The sequence below is a fragment of the Sciurus vulgaris genome (assembly GCF_902686455.1).
Source record: "Sciurus vulgaris genome assembly, chromosome: 11".
NCBI classification, from domain to species: Eukaryota; Metazoa; Chordata; class Mammalia; order Rodentia; family Sciuridae; genus Sciurus; species Sciurus vulgaris.
Genome location: NC_136472.1, coordinates 98,673,469 through 98,689,730, shown reverse-complemented (window position 1 = coordinate 98,689,730; position 16,262 = coordinate 98,673,469). Strand labels below are relative to the sequence as shown.

The following is a 16,262-nucleotide window of genomic DNA, read 5'->3' as shown; positions in this document are numbered from 1 at the left end:
GTAGTTAAAGTATGAGAAAGAGGTGAACTCACTTTTTCTGAGTCTAACTTAGCATAATAATCCCAACTTGTAATAAACCAATATTTCCAATGAAAGAAGTTACAAATACTGAAGATAGCATCATGCTGCAATTGACCCAGAATCATGTGAGTATGTGTGCAGTCTTAAAATAAGAGGTTATTGGACACTGAAAATAGATAGCTCACCAGATTTCCCAAGAACTGGACCACCTGGGACTAAGGAGCTGTTATGTATTTCTCAGTCTTAGGGATTGTGGTGGAATGTTAACACATGTACGATCTGGACCATATCAGTACAGCACAAACCAAGAAGAGCTGCAGGTGTCAGAGCAGGGATATAAGGATTGAAAGAAGTAGCTAGATTAGCAAGACGATCAAGTGAACAGAACAGCAACTGATGAAGAAAATTGAAGGCAAGTTCAGGGATAAGTGCTAAGAACAGAGAAAAATAACAGAGTCAAACCCAAGAGAAAGATATCAAAAGAGAACCAAGGTCCAAACCAAGAGATCTTTGATAAACATAAAAATTGTAGTGGTTGAGTTATATGATGACAGTTCTGAGAAATCACTTTCTGCTCATTAATTAGATACCTTGAATTTATTATTCAAGCTTTCTGGTCCTACCTTCAACCTTGTTAGGTGGTTTTAAAGAGTAGAAATAACACATATTTAGAAACTGGTACACAGTAGAAGCTCTATTCTAGGAGTTTCACTTTCTCTTAAGGATTAATTGTATAGGCCTGCTTGTCTGACAGTATATATATACACTCCAGTAAACATAATAAGTAATAAATTACTTAAAGACAAATAGGATTCCCCTGCCACAGTCACCATTTTTTCCAGGTATGATGATTTAATGCAGGATAAGCTTATAGACCAACATCACTACTGTGAGGTATGTGGTTTGATGTTTTGCCAATTGTAATCATAATTATAGCTCTTACTACTACATATAATCTCTTAACAGGATGTGCCAACACTAAATGACTCAAATGAATATGAGGCATCTCAGATCTTGTCTAATCAGTGCCTAAGGGCACCGTTGTGACTTTGTCCAGCCAACAAGCTTTGCCTCTGAAAGAAGTTGGAATGAAAGGAAAGGACATTTGCTCCCCAGCATAAAGCATACATAACCACTCTTCAAATTGTTGTGGAAATCAAACAAGAAGCAGCAAACCAAACTTTATTTCACACTGGAAGGCCCAGAGGAGATCAGCACTCCAAATTCTGAGTGCCTCTTACCAATTTTTCATAACACTTATAAGCTGTCTAGTAGGATAAATTTTCTAGTCTAAAATGATACAGAGTTGTGCACAAGGTTTCAAAAAACACAACATATGATTGTATGTAAGGGTTTCCAAGCGGGAAGTGTGTTTACCAAAGCAGAGCCCAATAAGGGAATCTGGCTGCTCTCTGATTCCCTTTTCTGACCTTTGGTAAATCTCTCTGACCTTTGGTAAATCTCTAACCTTGGGGCCTTCACAGGGGCGTTTACACTTCAAAGGAAAGTAGGTAGATCCTAGGGAAAGTCCTTTAAAATCCAAAATGGTGCTAATTAGGTTCCCTGAAAACCAGCTGGCAGAAGCAGAAGGAACTCTCCCTTTCCCAGACACTAATTCTTAGTGTCCTTAGTTTACTTTATATCTAGTCCTGGGTCAGTTACCCTCTACAAAATGAGGTTATCTACATCCCATATTTTAGATGGAAAGTAATCACCTGAGGAAATGATATACTTGCTCCAGTCCAACTGTCTTTGGATCTGGTTACTGTTAGGTTGTGAAAAAGAGGCACACAGTTATGGTTCGTAGCTAGCTCCCAAAAACGCTCCACAGATACAGGTCTCATACAAGGAACCATTTATTTGCGCAGACGAATTCACGTCTGCACGGGGGAAGGGGGAAAGGCAAGAAGAAAGATGGCGCAGGGTTCCTCTCAGACATAGGAATTTCGTGGGCTGAGAGGAACCAATTGCAGAGGAGAATTCTTACAGACTGACTGACGGACCAATGACATATTAGGACGTAATGCTGGAGGCAGGAAGCAACGTAAGCCGGAAATTCCTGTAACGTGAGAGGCGGGCTAACGCAGATTGACAGGTGGTGGGGGAAGTCAGATTCCTTACAGTTATCAATCCCTTTCCCTCTGATTTTTGAGTTGATTCCACTCTACTCCACCATGTTGTGGAGCAAACTGACCAAATTAAGCCACAAGTTGACTTGGCTGGCTTAGTGCATATCCAAGCTTCTCTCCAACTCTGGCCATGAGGTCCTTGCACCTACTGGATTCTGGACATCCAACATAGCCAGTCTACCCAGGCAGGGTGGAGGTGGTAGATGGTACTGAAAAGACCATTTCCTACATGTCAATTAATTTAATCTCCCTTTATTTTGAATTTTCATATTTCAGATATGGTAGAACGAATTTATCTTTACTGAGAGAAAAAATGTAATTCTATGCAATGAAAATTTCAGGGTCTTTTAATTAGTAGGTTAATTTGACCAAACAATTATTGCAGACTGTGTGACTGCATGGAAAGCACTCTATTTGTGTGAGGGAAAAAGAAAAAAATAAAATGCTATTCATGAGCAAAGGAGCAAAGTAAAGGAAGGATTTGAAATCATTCTCTGTTATAAATTTCAATCTATCTCTCCTTCTGGAGTAAGAAAAAAGGATAAAAAGAATTTTAAAAGTTAAGAAGACAAGGAAGATAGAAGGAATATTTCAGTCAAATGTGCAGTTTAATATATTTCAACTTACTAAGTTGTATGGAGCAGCTACTAGGTTCATATCATTCATTCTGAAATGGGGAATGAGTGAACACCAAAAGGTCTCTCCTGTGTCCTCTGCTCCATGTTCACCTCCTTCCCACAGTCCTCCTACTCCAGGTCCAGTAAATCCATCTGAAAATCTGTAATACTATTATAAACAAGGACTCTAAAAATGAGAGATCTGTCTTTATATTTTCCTAGATAGCAATTCCCACATTTAGACCATAGTTATATCTGGAATTTCTTCCCATCAATCTACTTATGTCTTACCTGCTTATACTTGAGCTTAAAATATAGCCTTTTTAAAGAAATTGCATTGATTTTAAAATGTCTAAATATTTATGATTTTACCAGATTCGTCAGCAATCTCCCAGCAAATAAACAAATATGAATTATCCATCCGGTTCTTTTTCTTTTTCTTTCTTTCTTTTTTTTTCCTTTACAAACACAGAAACCACTTCCTGGAAATTAATCATTCTTTTAAGTTTCATAGGTTGAGGGGAATTACCGATGTAGGCTATATTGTATTCACATTGAATTTTTGTGAACATTTTTGGTGTCATTCAGATTAAAAAACCACAAATGTGAATCATGCTGTTGGTGATCTAAACACTGTTTCCCTATAAAAGAGTAGCCACTGGAAGGTAGAGACAGAAGCCAGTAGTAGATAGGAAAGGGGCTTTCTTAATAAGGTAAAGGACATCAGGATGAAGCATCTATTCATCCTTGTGCTGTTCTGTCTGCCAGTCTGCTCTGCTCATCCTCTGAATGGGGCAATGAAGGAAGAGGACCCAAACATGGATTTTGTCCAGGTAATTAGAGGTGGCATCCACTGTAGCTACTGACCAGCCCACGTGGAGAAACACATATGCCTGCTTGGTCTCTCAACACAAAGCAGCACGACTTGATTAGAGGTTATTGTGTTGAAAAAAAAAAAAAATTAGCATCAGAAAATGTCAAAGTGCTGCAGGTGGAGAATGCTTCATTTTAACAGAGAAGAAAAGAAAGGCATAGGAAGTAGAAATAATTACTCAGGATTAGAATAGAATAGTGGTAGCAAGTTTGGGGCTAAGTTAAAATAATTCAGGAGGGAGAATATACTAATTTTGGTCTTTAAATAATATCAAGTAATAATACTTATGTTATTATCTGCTGTGAGTGGACAAACGAATTTCTGTCGCTTCAGTCTTGAGCCAGGTCTGCATTAGCTATATCAAGTGGAAGAAGTTAGATGTATTCACTCAAAGTATTTACACAAATATGTCAATTTCCTTACTTGGCTAGGGAATTAAATTGCAATGAAATAATACTATTTCATTGGGGCATCTCAATGAAATATCGAATCAAGTTTGATACTTTTGTTTCAATAAACAGGGAAAGCATATAAATGATTCTGAAATTTGGATAAATGGCTAAAAAAATCACATGAATGACTTAAGAACTATACTTATTGTTCTACTAGCAATACCTAGAAAAATACTACAACTTTGCAAAAGATGGGAACCGTGTTTTTAGAAGAAAGGACAGTAGTTCTGTTGTTAAAAAAATCCAAGAAATGCAGAAGTTCCTTGGACTGGAGATGACGGGAAAGCTGGACTCTAACACATTGGAAATGATACACAAGCCCAGGTGTGGAGTCCCTGATGTTGGTCACTTTAGTACCTTTCCTGACACGCCAAAGTGGAGGAAAAACCACCTTACTTACAGGTAATGGGTCCAAAGAAGTTCTCACATAATATTGAAATTTGATTTGCTGTTTCACAGGAGAAAACATTATTTTCTTCAAATTTTCTTATCTAGGATTGTGAATTACACACCAGATTTGCCAAGAGATGCTGTTGATTCTGCCATTGAGAAAGCTCTGAAGGTCTGGGAGGAGGTGACTCCACTCACATTCTCCAGGGTGCATGAAGGAGAGGCTGACATAATGATCTCATTTGCAGTTGGAGGTAATGAAATAAAATACCCATTCATCTGGTGTTATGGTCAGCTAAGGCTAGAAAAACAGAATGCCTTAGGTTGGGTAATTTATATGCAACAGAAATTTATTGTTTAGAGTTCTGGAGGCTGAGAAAGCAGATGGTGTGTCTGCTGAGGGTCTATTCTGTGTTCCCATGTGATAGAAGGGGTCAAGAGACTCCCTCCAGCTGCTTTTTAAGGGGCACTAATCCCATTCATGGAGCTCTCCAGATCAAATCACTTCCTAAAGGGCCCATCTTTTAATACCATCACATTGAAAATTGTTTCAACATATGGATTTTGAGGAGATACTAACATTTAGATCATAGCATTGGTATTGCCTTAGTAAAATGGGTGAAAAAAAATCTGAATACTCATATTTACATTAATTGTTTTTCCATCAGCACATGGAGATTTTTACCCTTTTGATGGACCAGGATACAATTTGGCTCATGCCTATTCACCTGGGCCTGGAATTTATGGAGATGTTCACTTTGATGATGATGAGCAATGGACAGAGGATGCATCAGGTGGGTCATAAGACTCTGAGGATAATTTCAGAAAAAGCCACTAAAGAATAATTTCCACAATAAGTGGAATATTCTGATAACTGAAATTTCTGATTAAGTGATAACCAGAACTATCCCTCATTTAATTATTTTTGCAGAATTGTGTAAAAGGTGTGCATTTCCTTCTTTGCCCCCACCATGTACAATGCAGTAAGCACCATCTGATGTATTTCCACAACTCAGGCAGTTTTAGGACTGGCATTTTAAATTGTTTTTCATTACTTCAGTTATAAACAATTAGTGTAGAATGAATTCCATCGAGTCCGTTCTGACTCTAAAAATGTGCCCTTGAGTTTTTCCTTTCTTCTCATTTGCCTCCTTTTTAAAGGAAAGATCTGGAGAAAATGCCAGGAGTGAGTAAATCTCTAGGTCAACTGTTTAAGTAAGTATGTCACTGCCTCTGGCTTGGGAGTTTCTCTCTCCCCACCCCCGAAGTTGGTTCTAAAAGACTTTACTAAATATAAATACGATGACAAAAATTAACTTGGTGTCTGAAGTTTGGAAACAGATGGTTGAAACACTCACAATTTCTGAGATTAGTTGAGAACTTACATGCAGATGCAAAGAGCATCTACTGAGTAGATAGAAATGAAAATTGTGCTATAAGAAATGATCTAGATTTATTTGAATGACTATTAATTTCTGCATAATTGTTTGGATCTTTGGTTAAGTCATTTGTAATGTCGATTAAATTCTTCTTATAATCTAGAGAAAAGTCAAATCCAGTTGTGTTTGTGCTGCAGAAAACTGCTATTGGGCATGTTTCTGTTTTATTTATTTATTTTAGAGTTTTCCAAGTCCAACATATCCTGATTTTCTATTTGCTCTATTACTTAGTGAGAGAAATTTTAAAATCTCCAAATACAATTGTGAATGTGTCTATTTGTTTTCTTAGTTCTGATAATTTTTGATTCAGATATTTTATTTTTTGTCTTCCAAATTTTAATGGTGCATTATAATTATCTATAATAATGGGATATGTAGTCATGTTTCTGTTTTAAACTGAAGAGTTTGCACAACCAATGGCACCTATTACTGGGAAGATTTTTGACAATCAAAAATTATTTGATTATCATGAAGGGGAACAACAAATCAGGCTAAATCTCCATAGAAAACATCATAGTTTTATACTTAAGAGTTTGAGGAATATGTAAATAAAATACTCTGCAATTAATTTAAACTGAGGTTGAAACTGGTACATGTTATTAAATCTGAACAATGACTAACTTTATTTTTCTACAATGAAAAGTTGAATTTATGATATGTTATTAATCTTGGTGTCTCAAAAGAAATATATTTTGGAAACTATGTTTATCACTGTCGGCATAAGAAAAGTGACCTAGTTTTCCTGCCCAAAGATATAACTAAGGAGCGATATAGTGAAAAACTTTCTCATATATTGACTTAAAGTCAACCTTGAAATACACATGCATTTCTGTGAGGTATGGAATATACCAACCAACAAACCAGTCCACAAACAAGGGGCAGACAAAGTGTGAGTCCAAGAATGAACTGTATAGCTGGCTTGTGTTCTGTATGCATATTTATGGAATAAATCACTGTTAGATTCTGAAGATTTATGGTTTTACAAATAGGGATCAATTTGTTCCTGGTTGCTGCTCATGAACTTGGCCACTCCCTGGGTCTCTATCACTCGGACAACCCTGAAGCCTTGATGTACCCAGTCTACGATTCCTTTGTGGACCTGACCCGCTTCCGCCTTTCTCAAGATGATGTGGATGGCATCCAGTCCCTCTACGGTGAGTGATGCTGGACAAACAGACATTGTAGCTTTGAGACGATGCCACATGAGTACTGGTGATTTAGCTCACAGCACCTTGAGATGTTTGCAAAGCTTCTAAATTCACAGATGCATCCCCTTTCTCCTCATGTTTGCTTCCCCTACTCTTTCCTTTAGGACCTGCCCCTGTCGCCCCTCAGGATCCCGTGGTGCCCACCGAGTCTAGCCCACCTGAGCCTAGCCCACCTGAGCCTGGGACACCAGTCGCATGCGATCCTGCTCTGTCCTTTGATGCAGTCAGCACCCTAAGGGGAGAAATCCTATTCTTTAAAGACAGGTCAGACCAGAAAATGTATCTTCCTTTCTATCCTTTTGCTGTAGAATGCCTAGAAAGGAAAACAAACAGAAACCTGATTGATACTTTTAAGTGAAAATTTCCTGTACGTTTGAAATCATTCAGATCTGGTTCTCATTGAATTTTTAACACCTCCAATGAATTGTCCAGATCGTTTCTTTACAGACTTACAAGGGATGATTCTTGGTCACTGGAAGGTATACTCCATGAAGGCAGGGGGTTTTATCTGTTCATTTACTTTTAAAATATCACAAGTTATAGAACTTCTTCAAAAAGTACTAGTGTAGCTTTAAAAGCAGAGTAGTATCTTCAATATTCTACTATTTCAACTAATCAATTTTAGTAAAAACAATATGGGCTTGTGCACAATATTCAGATAGTACCCCAAAATACAGAGTTATAAGAAAAATCCCACCATGTCTGACCTATAGTTCTCTGGTTCCTTCCTATGTGCAACCACTGCTACCAATTTTCTTCATCTCTTTACTAAGATGTTCTATTCATATACACAAGCATAAAGAGGGCCAGGTGTGGTGGCACACACCTATAATCCCAGCAACTTGGGAGACTGAGGCAGGAGGATCACAAGTTCAAGCCAGGCTCAGCAGTTTAGTGAGGCCCTAAGCAACTTAGCAAAAACCTGTCTCAAAATAAAAAAAAAAAATTGAAAAAAAAAAAAAAAAGAACTGGGGACATGGTTCAGTGTCTAAGTGCCCCTAGGTTCAATCCCCAGTACCAAAATTTTTAAATGAATAAAAATAAAATAACAAGTATAAAGAGGTATATAATAATTTTTTTAAAAATATATTTTTGAAAAAGTATTAATGGGCAAAAAATATACATAATATTTTACAGACATTTATAATGAAATCAAGGTAAATTATCATATTGGCACTGGCCAATAGACGTTCAGTAGATTTCATTACCTTGCAATCCCATATAGTATGATCCAATATACAGGCTTCTGCAAATAGAGTCATTAGCACCGATTGAAAGAAAAGAAGGCTAGGTTATTTTTCTCATATGTCTATTTCTATATATTTGTTATTTAAATAAGAAAGACAATTGTTAATTATTTTTACATATTGCAGATATTTATGGCGCAAATCACCCTGGAGCCTCCAACCTGAACTGCATTTGATTTCTGTGTTTTGGCCCTCTCTTCCATCAGACTTGGATGCTGCATATGAAGACAGTAGCAAGGACATTGTTTTTATTTTTAAAGGCAAGTACTATGGAAGAATTTTTAACTGGTTTAGTCCATGTAATTACATTTTAGATGATTTATTACTTCAAAATCTAGTGTCATTGCTTTTTAAAGATGTGTACAAAGAACATCATAAACTTTATTTTAAAATGTTCAATGAAGTTTCCTGAATAAATAGATGATGTCTCATATTCATGGGTAGAAAAAAATCAACATAGCTCAAATGTCAAATTATCTACAGATAATGACATTTGATAATGTCAAATGTCAAAATATTTTTCATTGGAATTTGAAAAATTGGTTGCATGTTTTTATGGAAGAGCCAAGAATAGCTAGGATGCTCCTAATGGATAGTAAGATGAGGAGAACAGCTCTGTGATATAAGGCCTTACTAGGTCAGATATTGCAGTATCAGGGCAGGGATAGATAGGTCAAGGGAACTATCCAGGCTCAGTAACTACTTTGTTCAATTTAGACTCCATTTATGGTACAGATCCCCACCCCTCGTGCTATTTATAGCATTCTATTTGAGCTTCTATTTCTTCTTGAGTTAGTTTTATTAAACATATTTTTTGTAGGAAATTGCCAACTTGTTTTCAGATCAATTGATATCAAGTTTTTAGATTATTATTTTGTTGTAATCAATTATTGCTAAGTTGGTTTTTTTTGTTGTTGTTTCTCATAATGACTCTTTTTGCCTTCTATTTTTCTTCATCAGCCTCATAGGACACAATAATTCTGGTCTTCTCGGGGAATTAAGTTCTTTGTAGACCCTCTATTGCATCTCTATTTTCTATATGATTATTTTTTACCTATATCCTTATTATTGTCTTCATTTTTTTCTTTTAAGTTTGACATCTTTTTAACTGCAACATGTTTTCTTTTCTAATATAAGCATTTATGCCTGTAAGTATCCCCTTTTTCTTTTCATCCCCCAAATTTTGATGTGTGGTATCAAAAGGTTCCCTTTTAAGTTTTTATTTCCAGTTTTAATTTTTTTCCTTGACTTATTTATTTCCATCACTTATTTGTTATGAGGAAGGAATTCAGATTTAGGAAGGGCTGGGATAACAAAATAAAGGTAGAGAAATTAATAGAATTCCACTGGCCTAATTCACTTGAATTTGAGTGGATTTATAGAATATTCAGAAGAAACATAGATTGGACTTGGTAATTATGAACTATCTAAGAAAAGTGTCCAAAAAGCAACTGATCAACTGATAACAAAGTTTGGGAGGGAGGTTTCAGTGAAATGTAGATTAAAATTTCATCAGCAATTGGGTAGTGAATTAGAGTTATCTACTTATTTATTTGTTCATTCACTCACTCACTCAGGAAATTTTTATTAAATATGCCAGCAACTAGACATTGGGTTAGTAGTTGGCATCAAAACCAAAACTTCCTCTTTAACACAGCAATGTTTTTCAACAGGAAATAAGTTCTGGGCGGTCAGAGGAAGTGAGGTACAAGCAGGTTATCCAAAAGACATCCACATTCTGGGATTTCCTCCAACCATAAGGAAAATAGATGCAGCTGTTTCTGATAAGGAAAAAAAGAAGACATACTTCTTTGTAGAGGACAAATACTGGAGGTAAGGTGAAATAGGAAGGACTTTGGAGGGAAATTATTTTTTTTGTATAAGGATACTCATGCTCCCCACCCTCTAACTTTCTCTAACTTCAACTATTCTGATTGTGAAGGGGACAAGTTAGTCTTTGCAATTTCCCAGATGCAAAGGGCTTCAAGAATGGCTATCACTGGTCATATATCCAGACACCCAAAGACACCAGGAGAGGCCCACTGAGGTCAAAAGGCACATTTACTTCTCACCCCATTGCTTGTCACCATGAGGCTGCCATGGGAAGCCCAGGTATTGCAAGCTACAGAGACAAGGTCTCCAGGGTTCCCGTGTGATATATGACCAGAAGTTTATTTTTAATCAAATGATTTAATTCACTTTGAATCTTATGTACATGTAGTCCTTATGAATTTGTGACAGGTAGTATTTAGGTTCTATGTGTCCAGGCTTAGAAAACTAACCTTACATAAACAGACAGATAGACAGATAGATAGATAGATAGATAGATAGATAGATAGATAGATAGATAGATACATACATACATACATACATACATACATACATACATACATACGTACATAAACCCCTGTAGAGTAGCATTAAGACCCTGTTTCTGGAGAAAATATTCTTTTATGTGATGAGTTTATAAACCCAGAAAAGACATTATTATAGCTCTAAAAATGTTTAAAACCTCTTTGCACAAGTGAAAAAGTATCTATGATTCCAGTGTAGAACATTAACGTCATATCATACCTTTGTGTAATGGGACTTCTACACAATATTGAGCTGAGCTTCTTACGTTTGGTGCAGATTTGATGAAAATAGCCAATCCATGGAGAAAGGCTTCCCTAGACGAATAGCTGATGACTTTCCAGGAGTGGAGTTAAAGGTTGATGCTGTACTACAGGAATTTGGTAAGAGGATTCTAAAATTATTGCCAGTGGGGGTACTTTGGGGCATTTCATGGCATCAAAATGAACCAAAGTATATTTTGGACTGTTTCGACTCTTTGCCCATGAACATTTGTGTACAAATCTTTGTATAACACTTATCAAACAGTACCCTTAAAATTGGTAGATTTTTATACTACATAAATGGTACCTACATAAAGTTGCTGAAATATCACAAAAAAATGAAGAATCAAAGCAGTTTCAAATCATTCAGTCTTATACTCTTTTTGTTCCAAACTCCTAAAAGTTTTAACTTTCCAATTTATACAGATTGGTTTTGCATTTTGTTTTTCTTGAATAATTCCAAGTCTCTGTTTCATACCTGCATACAAAACCAAAGGATACATCCTTACACTGAAGCCAGTATCTTTCAGGTTCCTATGTGAATATAGATATACAACCAAATGTGAGCCAGGCTTCTGTTGCTTCTGTAATTGTTTACATTAGTCTTTTGTAAATAAATAATTATCTTCCCATATACTCAAAATAGACAAAATTTGACTCCTGGTAAAGGGTAGAGAGCAAAGCAAAACTTGTGCTTGCTTGCTCAAAGTTTGGAGGGAGGTGTCAGAGCTAGGCAGACATAATGCCTATGAGGCTGATGATTTTGTTTAAAACAACTTTACCATAATGTATACAAAGTGGGGAATGAACTTCTGGCACATTTTATCAATGGTCTGATTCTCTCCGGTCCAATTGCCTCCCATTTTGGATCTAGTGGAGGAAGGAGAGGTTGGGAAGAAAGGAAAGCAGGTAAAAGTTTTGAAATACCATAGAACCCCATTTAAACACATATAATCTAATGTTTTAGAGCACAGGCTTTGGAGTCAGACAGAGGAGAAGGAATCCTCCCTCAATCTTTCATGAGAGATATTATCTTTGGAAACATACAAAACCTTCCTAATTTTCAGTTTTGTCCTCATTAACAACACCTTACACCTTTATTTTTTTTAACAAAGATGAATTAGATAAATCATATAAAGCATGCAACATAACGCCAGAATCAGTGAACCTTTTTAATAAATGTCATCCATTATTCCTCACTCTTCTTTAAATTTATACAGATTGTGAAATTGATTAAAGAATGTCTCATTATTTTCTTCATCTATGTTTACAGGATTTTTCTATTTCTTCAGTGGATCATCACAGTTCAAGTTTGACCCTAATGCCAAGATGGTGACACATATACTGAAGAGTAACAGCTGGCTACTCTGTTAAGCAAGATCAGAAGACAATGTGAAATTTTTTAAATGAATTTAATAATTGTTCATTTAATTTATTGTAAGTCAAAAGGATTGATATTTCCCGTATGTGGTCAAAGATGAACCTCACAGACATCTTTGTGGTTATTCAGCATTGTTTGAACCTCTTCACTTGCTCTCAAATTACGTTGCACAGAAGTGAGAAATGCTCATGTTCAATAAGCGAGAGGGTGTATCTTGTGGTTATTTTATTTATTATTTAATAAAGATTTTTATTTTTGTTCTGTTCCTTGCTTTCTAGAGTAATTCATGTTCAAAAGCTATATTGCGAACTGAGATTTGACAGATATTCTGCCAATCACTGGGTTAGGATCCTATATTCCATGGGTGGGTCATATGGGTGTTACAAAAACCTCCCGTTCTCTGCACCAACTCAAATATTTTAAATGTTCCTTAAACATCTAAAGAAGGAAGCAGATCAATACTGGTCATGTGGCACTGGTTCTCGGCAAACTTAGGAAATGACATTCCAAAATGTTGGAGCCTGGGACCCTGGTATGTGAATCTAGTGCATATTACACTTTTACAGGTAGGGAAAGAACCTGTTTGGAGCTCAGTCACCCCTGTTTCAGCCCAAATCTTTCTTCAGCAGCCTTCTCTGCTGCCCTAGAGACAAAATTTTCATAGCAACTTTACTCTCTCTTTAAAATATTCTCTTGTTGCCATTTTGTGCCTGACAAATCCTGTATGATAAGAGTTTGGGTGTAGATACCAATTGTCTGACGGATTTGTCACCACTAAGTCACATGCTGTATACATATCAGTTACAATATAGAAACTTGCTCATTATTTTGTTGATTCACCTAAATACCAGGCACTGTCATAGATCAAGATATAGAACAGTCAGGAAAACACATTTAACCTAACCTGGTTGATTTCTGGCTAGTGGGAGAAAGAAATCAAACAAATAAATGCAAATTAACATATAATTACAAATGACATAGTGTAAAGGGAGAATAATGTTGGAGGAAGAGCTACCTGTTAAAAGGGTTTTTGTTGTTTTTATTTTGTTTTTGCTTTTTTGTTTTTTGGTTAGAAAAGTTTTCTCTGGGACATTAATAAAAAAAAAAAAGCATGAAAATCCAATTAACCAAGTGGATGGGTAGAAGGAGATAGATCATTCTAAGGGAAAAAAATGCAAAATTTAGTGTTGAGGCCTAGCCATGCTCAAGGAGCTGAAAGAAGCACCTGATTAGCATCTTGGAAGGGAGATTTGTTGGAAGGGAAGACGATGGTAGGTAAGCAGAATAAAATCAGCAGGGGTCGTTCAGACATATTAGCTATATTCTATTTTTAATGCAAAGTGATACAATCCATCTTATATTCTGAATGATTAGCTGGAGGGAATTGGAAGAAAACAGTGATAAAAACTGGAACACAGGCAAAAGGGCTTTAACAAATGATGGGATCTCAGGGAAGATTTAGAGAGCTTATTGGATTTGAGTTATATTTTATCGTGATTCAGATTTAATGATGGATTAGATGAAGAGTTTTAAGGGAAAATAAGTTTTTAAGAATAATCCTTAAACTTCTGGCTTGAACAACTTCTTGAATGGCAGTGACTTCAACACAGTTAGGGGAAGACCTGAAGAAAAACAATTTTGTGGGAGAAAGTTAAGATTCAGGAGGAATCATCTCATTGTTAGATATTCCTGTAAGATAACCAAGAAAGGGCATTAATAGGTCATTAGATAAGGGAATCTGAAGCTCAAAAAAAGTAAATAAAACTGGAAGCTTGGGGACTTCAGTTAAGTCCTAGAAATAGATAAAGATATATGGGACACTACAGAGATAAAAGAATATGGTTCCAGACTGATTCTTGTAAAATCAAGTGTCACAAAGGCTAGACCAGGCTGTGCTGTGGCAATCCCCAGCTGTCAGTGACTTTCTGCTGACAGTGCATCATGGTGTTCCACTTGGGTCTCTAAGTCATCCTCACTTCAAGATCCAGGCTAGTATAAAAGGCCACCACCTTGCGCTCCGCCCTTCACTGTGACAGAGGAAGCTACTGGTACTTCTCACACTGACTCCTGAAGCTCTATGTGGAGAAAACAAACATTATTCTGTCCACATTTCAGTGGCCAAAGAAAATTACATTGCCTAATTCAATACCAAGGATGGGAAAATGATATCCTATCACACACCTGGGAGGAGAATCAGAAAGTTACTAGATAGCAGTAATCGTAATCAAAAGGGCCTTTTCTTTCTTTCTTTTTCTAAGATTTTTTATTAGTGTATTATAACTTTACATAATAGTGGGTTCATTTTGACATAATCATGCATGAAATATACTTTGCTCCATTTCAGTCCCTAATGCCTCCTCCTTCCTTCCCCTTCTCCTCCTCCTTGTTCTCTCTCTGCTCTCCTGGTCTTCCACCCATGTATTTATTGTTTTCATAAATTGGTACTTTACAGGAATATATAAAGGTGGAATTCATCATGGCACATCCACACATGCACACAGCGTGATTTGTTCAACTCATTCTGCTGTTCCTCCCCTTTCCTGCTCTCTCCTCTTCCCCTCAAACCCACTTTTCCTTTCCTCTGATCGCACAAGAGACTTTCTTGGGGAAAAAGAAAGAGAAAGAGAAACACTTCTTTATTTTAAATATTTGATAGTAGTTTTTTGAATTGGAAATACTTATAAATGGCCCAAAATCCAAAAGGAAAGAAACATTTAGTAAAATAAAATTTTTTTTATCTCAAAAATTTATCTTATTTCAGTCACCCCGTTTTCTGATGCAGAGGTGAGCAATGCTACTGATTTCTTGTGAATATGCATTAATATTCATTAATGCATTATTAACTATGCATTAATAACTATGTCCTTTAAATCTTGTGTTTTTTGAACCCAAGGTTATCATCCTTTCTATCTTGTACCATGCTTCACTTTTTCTCACTTAATGTCCCTTAGAGACTATTCTAACAGACTGTAACAGAGGGTTGCCTCATTCCATTAAATAGCCATATAGTAACCCAATATATGAATCCATAATTGAACATTACCTTATTTGTATGCATTTTGGATTCATTTTCAATTTTTTTTTCTTTTACAGAAACACTACAAGTATCCTTTTACACATGTCATTCCACAGATGTGCTTATATCTGTTGAAAAACTCTACTGTTATGGGCTAGATAATGAAACAAAAACGGGAAGAGAAATCCAATGATTTTGGTGATGCAAAAGTATTTTGGTGATACAGAGGAGCCCAACAGTAGTAGCATGGATGGGGCAATAGTGTCAGAAATCTGACCAAAGTGTCCCTTAGGATGATTTTGGTACAGATTGACTTAATAAAGAGAGTTCAATGACTCACCAACTAGCAAGAAAACCTTAGAGTAGCTTTTAGTTGTGGTTTGATCAATTTCTTCAGCTGTTCTTTTGTCTCTCTGCCTTCTGAGTGGTGGCTATATTTCCTCCTAGTGGTCCACCAGCAACAGGCCTACATTTTTGCCGCTCATTATCTCTATGCACCAAATGATACTTCTCCACCTTCCCCTGACTGGGCTATCTTTGATCATGGAGCCACAATCACTATAGAAACAAGACTGGTTAAACCCCTAGAGGTGGAGACAAGCTTAATCTCACCCCAATCATGTGGTCAGTGGATAAGAAGAGAGTTGACCCTGAGGCAGTATCAATGCTTTCAACCAAGAACAACTGTGTGGTGAGGAAGGAGAACAGTGTGCAAAATGAATCTTGGGGAAATGTTGGGAAAGCACTCATAAAGTGCTTTCTCCTGTGTTTCCATGCTTGATTAATGGTCCTTAAGAATGCCTTTATTTGGTTGGGATGAGATTAAGGATAAAAAAAGAACTTCCATAAATGTATAGGCACCATAAAGTGCTT

The 16,262-nt window shown here is 36.4% G+C and overlaps 1 protein-coding gene across 1 annotated transcript; it reads left to right on the top strand.

Moving 5' to 3' along the window:
• Positions 1–3,495: 3,495 nt before the first annotated feature.
• LOC306638702 (stromelysin-2-like) lies at positions 3,496–12,366 on the top strand (the record flags this gene model as incomplete). Its single annotated transcript, XM_079101994.1, has 10 exons — positions 3,496–3,600; positions 4,251–4,495; positions 4,589–4,737; positions 5,152–5,277; positions 6,912–7,076; positions 7,235–7,394; positions 8,504–8,637; positions 10,051–10,210; positions 11,009–11,112; positions 12,266–12,366. The coding sequence occupies 10 exons, from the start codon at positions 3,496–3,498 to the stop codon at positions 12,364–12,366; spliced, it is 1,449 nt and encodes a 482-aa protein (XP_078958120.1).
• Between the last annotated feature and the right edge of the window lie 3,896 nt (positions 12,367–16,262).